Source organism: Brassica napus, chromosome C2 (assembly GCF_020379485.1).
Source record: "Brassica napus cultivar Da-Ae chromosome C2, Da-Ae, whole genome shotgun sequence".
Classification (NCBI taxonomy): domain Eukaryota; kingdom Viridiplantae; phylum Streptophyta; class Magnoliopsida; order Brassicales; family Brassicaceae; genus Brassica; species Brassica napus.
The window spans coordinates 57,306,435-57,318,561 of NC_063445.1; the positions used below are offsets into that span (position 1 = coordinate 57,306,435).

The window sequence follows — 12,127 nt, forward strand, 5'->3', positions numbered from 1 at the left end:
CCAACGAACGAACACGCCGACGGTTGACATATATTATCTGGAGCTGGTCAATGGCATTTTCCGTAATTACAGTGGATGAGAAGACCAGTCACTTGTTGTGAGGCTATTAATATTCGCCATGTGATTGTTTTTATTTTTTGTTGGGTCTCTTCAAGCTATTTTTTATTATTAATCCAACCTTTAAAAACAGCATAAACGAATTTAAATGGCGGAGTGTGTGATTTCCCCCCCAAGAAATATGCTATCTTGTTTTTAGTTATCCTGTGGCACCACCATAGAGACCAGTATGGAACACAAGGCAATTAAGAGCATCATTTTATATACTGTTTTTTAGAGTGAGATTATTAGATAAATACAAGAAACTGTTTCTTAATTTTTAAAAAATGGATAACGATGCTCTAAGCTTTGACCACCCTAGACATTATTTTTTAAAAAAAATATTTAACTTTCTTATATATTAAACTGGTCAATATCAAGATAGACAACATTCATTAGAGTGTTTTGGTTGACGACACGACAGTCACGAGTCATCATGAGCTTAGTTAAAAGACGTTCATTCAAAACACATCAGGCGCGACATCATTGGACCCACCATGTCAAGCTCTAACTTAAGTGATAAAATAGAAAAATCTAACGACGAAAACGAAAAAAATAGGTATGTGTCAAACTTTCTACATGTGTGGGTTAAGTACATATCATCGGAGAAACAAATTCATAATCTAGATAAGCACATATTAAAATAATAAGTGAAGTTGTTGTGGGAAAATGATTTTTTTTATATGTATTTTTCGTGAAATGCGAATTTGGTAAGGCAATACTACATTCTAAATAAAGTTACTAGTTAATTGGTAATTTCAGTGTGAAGGTGTATCACGCAGAGTGGGTGAACCAAACCTCTTAACTAAGTAGACTCTCCCAATCTAATCTAATTTGCTTTCTCTTTCTCCATTGGGACCCAAATTCCAAATCATAATAGCCACCAAACTCACAAATGTCAAGTTCTGTCTGAGAAGTCAGTCTAACCAATCTCGTTCTCACTTACGCACTCTTTTGCTTCAATCCAAAAGTCAGTTAGTTTTTTTTTTGGTGAATTCTGATTTGACGGTTTTTTTCAATGTATACTATAAGTCTATAACTAATAAATACTAACTAAATCAAAGTAAAACCAAGCCGACAAGCGTTAATCCTATTTTTTTCAAATAGGAAAGTGATATATATAAGCTTATATTTTTATATATGCCCGACTGCTTAGAGATAAAATCACTTAACCCAACAAGAGATTAGAGAATAGTGTACTTAGTAAAATGTTTACATGTCAATATGTCATATACTATCTAACCGAACCACATAGATAGTGGATGTGACATAGAATCTTTAGAGCACCATTAACAGGGCTGATAAGAGGATTTCTTAAGTGGGGGATTCCACTTTTTTTTTGTAAAAACCGGTGATAGAAGTGATGAAATAAAATCGATTTTGGTATGTTTCTTGCACTGTTCGCGGATCCCACTGACACGTGGCGGTCCGCGATTAGTTCATTTTTTTTTTAAATCAGACCAAAACAATATATATATCCTAAGAAACTGTGCACTATGGTTTTAGCGTTAAAGATGGTTTTACGTCTCCATGGAAAATAGTTAAATTCATCAATGGAAAAGCCTAACAAGATCTTCGGCCTTCTGCTTAGGAAACAAACGCTCTATCCACTGAGCTATAAACGCTAAGTTAGGACTAACTAAACAATGTTACTACCAACAGTTTGTAGCTTAAAAGTAGTTCCAAAAAAAAAGTTAGTCCTAGCATATACCTTCGCTTCATGTAAAAAGGCAATTAAGAAAGTTATGTCTTTTTTGTTTGTTCATGACTGCATTTTTGCAGTTTTTTTTTGCACTAGGGTTGGAGATGCTCCGAGAAAAAACAACTTTCACTTGCTATGCCATCTAAAAAAGCTAGTGACCTTTCACCATACTATTAATCCCGAGTTGTATCGAAGATTCTCTGATGATGCAAAAACAGAGAATTAGAAGGGAATCAGAATGGTTTGTGTCACTTTCAGGTGCTATGAGAGCACAAAAATCTCTTAATAGGCCTTCTCCACTTTAAGAGATTATTGGGCCTAAAATGCTCTCAAGTGGGTCAACTAGTGCCTAAATGGGACATGGCATTTTCAATTATTCCGACAGCTGACCGACATACTCTAAGGTATTGGTTGGAGGAAAAATGCATCGGCGATGAGAAGAAATTGTCACGGTGGAGTGATCGCCTTCTCTAGAATTTCAAGCTTATTTGGTACAAGAGACAGTTCATCGGTTGTACAAAAAAATAACAGTTCATCGAACCCTATTTTAATATTTAATCTAGCTAGGCTTCTCTGCATCACAAGTAACTTCTTAAACATGGCCATTTCATATTGACAAAGGAACTGAGGCCACCATTTTTTTTTGTATTTTGTTGTTACTCTTTGTGTATATGAATGAAATAATGACAATGTTACAGTTTTACAAAAGTAGAAAAGGGTCAACTGTTTTTATTTTAAATTGATGAAAATGTAATTTATGATTAGTTTTCTCAGAAAAAAAGTGATAAATGATTCATTTTCCATTTTGAGCATTTGACGAAATATTTATATATAGACCTTTAAATCTAATAGTTTAGAGTTTATTGCGTTACTATATATACAAAGTAAAAGTAATGACGTGACAAAAAAAACATGTAACTTGTTTTCTGTTGGAAGCTTTCTCTTATTTCTTTCTTTCTCCTCATTATTAAAAGACGTTATGTTGTGATGAGGTTATGACAAATTTCATATTTGTGCTTAGGTTGGACGAACGGCCTCACACATGTACAAACTTCATATTATCTCCTCCTTGCAATTGGTTTATATTGATTCTTTTGACAAAGCCGTGAAATAGCGACATATTAAATTTACTCATCATATTGCATGATATAACTAGGCAGTTACATCACTTGTATTCACATTCATCATGCTCCTTCACTACCTATCCGTTTCATTAAATTATCACAAAATACTTCCAACATATTCTATATAAAAGTTGTTTATTTTTTATAAATTACATTACACTTTAGCTTATTATTTGGCTAGTTAATGTACGTGGTCTCTCGACCAAAAGCAAGAAAAGGTTTATTCTTGATTTATATTACCTTTTTATGATGATTTAACAGAGATGATAAAGAAAAAGAAAACTAAAAGTTAAGATATCCGAAAGACAATGATCTTCTAAAGCAAACTTACTAATGATCAATCATAAAAAGCTTATTAGAAGGAGATTGTAGTATTGAAAAGTGCCAACATCGGCTTTTTGTTTGGGGAGTAACCAACATCACCTTTTAAGTGACCGGAACCTATATACATTAATTCTTGCAGATGCGTGTGTGTGTATTCATACAGATAAATGATATAGTTATCTATCAAAATAATTGGAATAACAAAATTACTCTTGTGATTTTTAAAATATTTTGTGCTTTATGACTAACATAGCTTTGTCTCTATAAACGTTTATGAGCGAGCTTATATATACACAATTATAGTCATGACTAAATTCTAAATTTTGTTAGTTAAACTAAATTCTTAATAAAATTATTTATAAGAATATTATTTTAGCACATTTATATTTCGTTTATTTGTAGTTATTTTGACAGATTTAAAACATATACATTATGTGTGTTCATGCGTACATATATAAAAACCTAATGTGTAGAGAGACTGCAAAAGAAGGCTAAGGCCTGCTCTCTGTGTTTCACGTAGACTCGACATAGTCCAGTGCCTTCTAAGATGTTATATGCTTGTATGTACATTAATTAGACCACACTTCACTGACAAAGTTTTCATGTAACATCAGTCTATATTTTCTACTTACAGCACAACTAACGAATATTACACTGTCTAGAATTATTGAGATTTCATTATTCACTAGGGCACTACAATTGATGTGGATGGCAAATTTCAATTTTGGGTATAATTAGGCTCAGTTAAACTTATTAAATCAAGTAAAATGAATTGATTGGTACTATAACTAATCCCAAGAAGACATTATCTGTTTACTGAGAATGACATTTGAAGATTTATTTTTAATTAGTACTGTAGTATATTTAACCTCGGGATAACAACCACCAATTAGTTAGTTGAGAATTTCACCACTAAACTATAGTCCAAGAGCCTTTCAATAATAAAGCTTTAAGCACAGTAAATCATGTTTACAAATTGAAACTTACAATACAACAATAGTAACCCAAACAACAACAACAAAAGCTTACTACAAAGAACACCCAAATAAAACAAAACTACAAACATAAATATTTTTGGAAGTGCATGACAAACACACATAGTTTTAAATCTTGATCATATAAATATAGTTTATTTTAAACTTACCAAGAATCATGGCAAAGCATTAATTATAATGATTAAGATCAGTCCAAGCTTGAATTCCATTGTTCCATTGATCGCTTCCTCCTGTGTTATTATTTTCATTGTTATTAATCACCCTTTCGTTGTCGTTATTATTACCAAAGTACCACTCTGTCTGATTCTCGCCTTTCTTCGATGTCAGCGACGGCGATGAGTTAACGATCTCGAGATTCCGGTAAAGAAGCGGCTGTGGCCTCTCCACAACAACAGTCTCTTCTTTAGAGTTGCCAAAAAACATAGCCATCCTCTGTTGCTGAAGCCTCCAGTGTAAATCTTGGTTTAAACAACTCAAAGTTTCTATCGAGGTAGCTAAGTTTCCATCGGTTGTGAAAGTCACCGGTGAATGGTTGTTGTTGCTGTTGTAATCTCCAAAACCCATTAGGGTTAAACCTGATCCGACATCAACAGGTGTTGTTTCGACCTGCTCCATGGTCGTCCTAAGGCCAAGAACTTCTTGATTATTCATAAGTTGAAGATCGTTTATTTTGCTGAGAGATAATCCAGCGAGCTGAAAATCCATTGCTGTTGGAGGAGTGAAGAATTTAGATGCTTCTTCCATGGTGGAAGAGAAAAATCTCTGAGATGAAGAAGAAGGAGCTACTATGCTAGGTTTGATTGATTTTTTGGTTTTCCGACAACCGCCACCGATGGGGACGTTTCTTAAGGAACCGCCACGTGTCCAGTAACGGCGGCAAGATTTGCAGAAGTGGCGTGGTTGAGAGAGGCTGTAGTTGTTGTAGTAACAGAACTTTGTGTTTGAGGAGTTGCAACGAGGGCATTTTAGGGTTTGTTGGTCTTGAGAAGCGGTGGAAGACGGTGGTTTTTTGGTATGGGACGCACCGGTGATACGGTGATCCGGTTTAGGAGAGTGGAGATTGGTATGGGAAGACATGATAATGATGGGACGAGAGAAATAAAGAAACAAGAAAAGTATGATGAGAGCGAGAGAGATTGAGGAACAGTTGGTAAAAAAGGGTTTCGTCTGGTGTGAATTTATATATAAAATGATTCTGCATGTATGTGAGCTTGTATATGTTTTAGAAACGTGTGTTTGGCTTAATTATTTATAGATATTGAGTAAACAAAAAGTGGCTTTGTCTTCAAAAAGTTGGAGACGACGTAAATAGTTATTTTGTTTATGAGACTTAAATCACTTTAATTTTCTTGTCTCGTCGAGTTAGTTATTTGAATGCTTTTGCTTTTGTAGCAAAAAAAAAAATTGTATTTGTATTTATTAATATTAAAAGAGTGTGTTTATCAAAATGAAACTTTAATATCCAGAGTTTTATTATTCATTTTAAGATATTAAATGCAAACAAAAAATCTTAACGAATTACAAAAAGCTAATGCTACAAATTAATATGAGCATATAGATCTGTTAACATGTATATAAAATTCAATATTTATGTATTAACAACTAAAACTAGAATGATATGATGATGTTGCATGTAGAACATGTTATAATTCTCTTGCATGATAATTACTTCGACAATACTCTATAATCTTTTCGCCAAAAAGTAGATTTAGAACATGTTTTAACACTTTTTTACTTTGTCGACCAGGTATTTAAACATGTTATATATACTATGTTGGAAATACTCTTGTGTAATCTTAAACCGCCATTGTAGTAGACTTGTATACTCATAAACCGCCATTTTGTCAAAAATGTACATTTTATTACATTCGATAAATTCATGATGAATTTATTTGCAGGTATAGTCTTTGTATACGTAGAGAGATGAGTGAGGGATAATAGAGACAAAAGGAGAAGATGAGAGAGAGGCATGAAGTGGCAGAAAAGACAGAAGAGCATATATAACTGTGCAATTGATCGGAACAAATCGGATAGAATTTGTTATCTGTCGTGTTATGTTGTTGCGGTAACGTTTTTTCAATGTGTGAAGTGTGCACTGCACCGATCTTTATACGTAAACTATATATTTTATACATATATTCATGCAGCCAGTTATACTTATTATAGTTGTCAGCAGTATGCAACTCTACTAAGGAAACCATAACTATTTGAACAATTTATTTATATATATCCTTTAAGTTATTGTTGCCAAGAAACTGAGAATACATATACTAACTTGTAGATTTCAAATTTATATAGTAGATATAAATTTGATTCGTATGAGTTCACGTTTAAACATTTAAGCAGTTTTTAAAAGTTTAACGAGTAGGGTTTGTTTAATTAGGAGTAAAGTTACATTAGTTAACTTTCTCACATCTTTGTAAAGTTTTCCTAATATAATTTTGACCATTAACTCCAAAAACTTCTCTGACACCTTTCATCACCCCCTTTTTCTTTTTATTTTGTAACGTTAATATATATATGATTAAATTATCAACTAAAACTTGCAATATTTGACGTTTGTGAAGTGAAATTGCATCATAATCAGATTCCATAGGGTTTTAATATACGTATTAATTCCAATTACACAGTTAGTGAGGCCATGTTCTCAATAATATATGCATATATATCAATAAATAATACATCCAAAAATAGAAAAATAGAAGATTGTGTTTCGATGATTGATCAAGCGTCTCCATCTGTGAAGAAACACGAGAGAACGGAGAAGAAGAAATAGGAAACATGTGAGAGCTTCAAGAATGGATCTCTCGTGAAACTGAACCGATCATCCTCTCTGATACATACAGCTTACACCCACTTTTGTTTTCAACTGATAATAAATCCAAAACCATCTACCGCAATTGCAAATGAGATTCATACACGCCCGGTTTAACTTTTAAACTATTCTTCATATGTATATCCATTAGCCATTTTTCTTCTTTTTTTTTGAAACACTTTTTTTTTTTGAAACACTTTAATAAAAAAAAGTGCAACACGAGTACTTCTTGGGAGATCACCCATCTTAATATTACTCTCGCCCAAACACGCTTAACTACGGAGTTCTGATGGGATCTGGTGCATAAGTGCTGGTATGATCGTACGCCATTAGCCATTTTTCATAACATCAAATTACTTTCTTTTTTTTTGAACTGATAACATCAAATTACTACTGAAACTTGAAGAATATTTACAAAAAAAAAAAATTACTACTGAAATTTGAAGAATATTTACAAAAAAAAAATTTACTACTGAAACTAATCTACAAAGAGCAAAACTAAGTAGAGATTTAGAAATTCACATCGGTGATATTATTAGATGTTCTAACCCCAACAATTTATACTACTCCATATAAATCCAAACCTGATATACTTGACTAAAAACGCATTTGTATCACAAAATAAAATAAAATAAAATATATGTTTGTTTGTTATTTTATTTTATATTTGTATCAGAGGTTTGGGTCTTTGGCCTATAACTTTAAATATATTGATACAAAACAAGTTCTTAACAAACTAATATTCTCCCCAAAAAGAAACTTTGTACCTTTTTAACATCTGGTTTTCCTTTATTTGATATCAATAAATATTGTGAGAGATATATGTAAAAATATATTAAATTGGTTAAAGCGAGAAAGAGACATGTCACAAAAATGACTTAGGGTAAAGACGCAGTTTCAACAAAGATTTGGTCAAATGCAGTTCAAATGTTCTTAGTCAAAAAAAAAAATGCAGTTCAAATGTTATATCGTTATCAAACGTTGTAGAAGCATATACCACCTGATTTACCCGCTCTGTTCCCTTTTGTTCCAGCCGTAATCTGATCCTCCTTTTCATTGATTGTTTTACATTTATTTATATGAGTTCGGTCCGAGTTAAAAAAAAAATTAATGCTCTGCTGGGATCTTGAAAGAGGAAAAGTAAAACAAGAATTAATATTGGAAATTGTGAAGCTAATCACGAGAAACGAACGGAACGAGAGAAGAGCTGATTCGTGGAGGCCCATTAGTTTTAAACCAACCATTGGGCTTATAAGCTTGAACGTACCTGTATTGTCGGATTTTTAGATTATTTCGTCGCACAAATAATTACGGTGTGTATGGCAACTTCTGGACTTAGCCCATTATTAAAAAAAGAGCAAAACACAGTATGGCTAAATAACGCTAGAAGGAGGGGTCGAAACCTCCGACCTTGTGGTTAACAGCCACATGCTCTAACCAACTGAGCTATTCCAGCTTTTGATTAAATAATTAAGAACGTATTAACAGAATTGGTCTTTTTCTACAAACTATTAAAACATGAATTTTAAAGTACGAGATACATTTAAATCTAGCTTGTATAAGTTCGTGAATAATTTTGGGACTTTAATCTCTTATGGGACAAAAGACAAAAAAAAAATCTACTCTTATAAATCATAATGTGGATGTCCATAACCGGTCCAGTTCATAATTGGCTCTATGCTAGAGAGAGAGAGTCGACCGTGAGGAGAGAGAGAGAGAATCGACATCTTGCATTTTCCTTATTAGATTATGATTTGTGTTCTTTCCATGTTTGTATTTCCTTTCTCTAATATTTCCATTATTCTATGACGGTGTAATTCTCTATATATAAAGGGCTCCTTATGTTTATGAATAGACAGAAACATACAAATTTTATTCTCTTGTTTTACAACACGTTATCAGCATGATAGAATCTAAATCCCTAAGCTAAAACAAACCGCCTAAAACCCAAACCCTACTCGGCGAACATCCTTACCGGCGAACCATCCTAATCCCGATCGCGAAACCTTACATACCGATCCTTGTTTGCAATCTGTTCCCGATCAGCTTCAGCTCAAGGCGTTCCTGATCCTAGCTCAGACGATCTCGGATTGTTCAACCTCAGCTCGCAAACAAGACGATCTCAGACAGCTCGCGACCGGATCAGCACGTTGGACAGCTCGCGTTCCCGTTCTCAGCAATCAGACAGCTCGCGACAACATCAGCTCGCGTTCCGATCAGTTACAGCTTACGGTTCATCTCTTTGGTGGTTCATTCAACCCTACTTGAGGTTAAGGTAATTCGAAACCTTAAAGAGCATCCATAATCGAATTTGATTGTTTGATAAGAATTGAAACCATAAAAACTACAAACCCTAATAGTATGATCTAATGTTGAAATCAAAACCATAGGGTAATAGATCAAAACCTCAATGAGTAAATCGAAGCTCATAATCATAAGTTCGATACCCCAAACCCTAATCGAGATTGATTTTTTGATCAATTAAAATCAAAACCTTAATGGTTTTGAATCTCAAAACCCCAATGATCTAAGATCAAAATCGAAACCCTAATATCCATGATCCAAGCCGAATACATGCTTATTGCATGAATGCATGAAATCGATTTTATTTAAAACCCTAATACTAAAACACATTCGATTTTATAAACCCTAATTCAAAATCAAATTGATTGATTGAATGAATTAAAATAGAAACCCTAATCTAATGCTTTGAATCGAAATTTATTGTTTGAATGATTGTATGTTTGGATCTAGTATGCTAGCCTTGATTAATTAAAACCGTATGAATTTGAACACATAGAAATCGATTGCTAGGATTGATAATCTCATTCTTGAATTTGGTTGTTTGAATTGATAAAACCGATTGAATGATTTTCAAATTGAAGTCGTATTGATTGTTTGATTGAAACCCTAATGTCTTGAAATTAAAATCGAATACTATCTTGTTTGATTGATTAAAACCGAATGCTTGAATTGAAATAGAAATCGCTTGCTAGGTTAAATGATTTATGCATTCTCGTCTTGATAATGATCCGACTAGTATTGATAGTTTTCATACATTCTCGAATGAACTCTAATTGTTGCATTGCTCGACTGTTTGATTGCAATTTGATATTAAGAGTTTTCAAGGCTCCTAAGACAAATGTTGTAGTATAAAAGATTGTCGAACCAGTTCTGAGGGATATCAAAGCACTGAGAATGCAAGTACTCACTTAATCTAAGTGCAATCAATGATTTAGATGGGTTTTAAGCTATGACTAAAACTAGAAAGCAATAACAGAATGACACTTTCTTGACTAAGGAAAAAGAGAACTCATGGGCATAGGGATTAGACCTTGGGTGATCAAGTATCGAACTAAAGATGACAAATGATCAATCAAACTATCAACCTTAAGCCTAGACACAATTCTAAGCAAGCTCTATGTCTAGATGAATGCTCATTTGCTAACATATCTCAAACATCAAATGTCTTTGGTTGAATAATATGAAAGCAATCATTACTAACAAGTCTATTAGCTATCTTAGCATCTTTAACAACAAATGTCTTTGGCAAAGTATACTAAAAGCTTAGGAGAATTGTCTCAGGCATTCAATCAAACACCTTTCGGGTGGGAAATGCCTATTGCAAACTCAGAAGATGTATTAGGAATACTCTACTAGCAAGGGACAAGAATGATCTACACTAAAACATCCTAGAACTAACCTAATCACCCTTAATCTCCCTAACCCATGAATTCAAAAGGTGATTACTCACTAATCTCCATGATTCCTCTTAAACCCATATTGGATTTCAGATTAATCATGTAGAGAAATAGATAAGAAATCAACAAGAACACAAGAACATAACAATCAAAATCCAAGAGATAAACTTCTCAAGAGAGTTTTTATGTATTTCTCAATAGATCCAAAAGATCTTCTCCTCCTGGTGGCTTACAGAGTATTAAAACATAGGTTTAGAAAATAAAAACGTGCATCATGAAATGACCAAAAGGCCCTTAAGTAAAATAGAAAATCGACCCAATAATAGACGCGGAGCGACCTCGGCATGTCGCTCCGAGAGGTCGCTCTGGCCTTCGGGAGCGACCTCAGTGGGTCGCTCTGAGAGGTCGCTCCGGGCTTCGCTTCGTGTCGTCTCGCCATAGAGACGCGAGCGACCTCGGGGTGTCGCTTTGGGAGGTCGCTACGAGAGGGGTGTGAGATGCGAGTGACCTCGGTGCGTCGCTCTGGACTGGTCGTTGTGGTGAGGTCGCTCTAGGAGCTGGAGCGACTTCGCCTTATCGCTCTGAACTGGTCGCTCTAGGAGCTGGAGCGACTTCGCCTTGTCGCTCTAGGAGGTCGCTCCGAAGCGTATAGGGCGAGCGAGTTCATGGCGTCGCTCCGGTAGGTCGCTCTGGCTGGAGTGACTTGAGATAGTCGCTCTGGGCTGGTCGCTCCAGGCAGTGCTCGTCCAAAGATCACTCTAATCACCTCCTTTGAGCTCCAAATGCACCCAAGTGTCTCCAGGAACTCCATGTGGTACTCCAATACCTGATAGAGACATATGTATGCAAAATGCAACCTAGATATGGCTTAATCCTAATCTATATGATGAAAATGCACATGAATAAATGGATAAAACAATGTGAATATGCAAGATATCACAATTACACATTGAACTCTTAGAAAACCGTTTGCTAATATTGAAAACGAATAACCATTGTATTGATTGCATTGAAACCGTTTGCTAAGATTGTACTCGTGTGGCTTGTTTGCATCATGCATACATAATAGTATGAACTGATTGCATATAGAATTGAATGCTAAGATTGAACATGTATGCATCATATACGAATGACCTATTTACATCATACCTAGAATCTGGATTGCTTGAGCATATTGATTGCATTCGCTTGAACACTTTTAAATCTAAATTATGAAACATATGATTTCAGATGTCGAAAATCAACAACTTGGATTTTGCTGCCCTAAATCTCTGTAGAGATAATTACTTGCAATGAGCACTTGATGCTACGATCATCCTAAAATCCAAGGGACTCGGTAAATGTATTAGCGAGGGCAATAATGCAAGTGA

General features: G+C 34.4%; 1 protein-coding gene, 1 non-coding gene and 1 pseudogene across 2 annotated transcripts; all 3 read right to left on the bottom strand.

Annotated features, from left to right (window-relative positions):
• Positions 1-4,166: 4,166 nt before the first annotated feature.
• LOC106348115 (dof zinc finger protein DOF5.7-like) lies at positions 4,167-5,565 on the bottom strand. Its single transcript, XM_048747329.1, has one exon. It carries the CDS (start codon positions 5,316-5,318, stop codon positions 4,410-4,412), a length of 909 nt encoding a protein of 302 aa, XP_048603286.1. The 5' UTR covers positions 5,319-5,565; the 3' UTR covers positions 4,167-4,409.
• Positions 5,566-7,264: 1,699 nt separating this feature from the next.
• Positions 7,265-7,383, bottom strand: LOC125582770 (annotated as a pseudogene).
• A 1,054-nt stretch (positions 7,384-8,437) lies between these two features.
• On the bottom strand, positions 8,438-8,512 carry TRNAN-GUU. Its single transcript has one exon. It is a non-coding gene; the product is annotated as a tRNA-Asn (tRNA).
• Between the last annotated feature and the right edge of the window lie 3,615 nt (positions 8,513-12,127).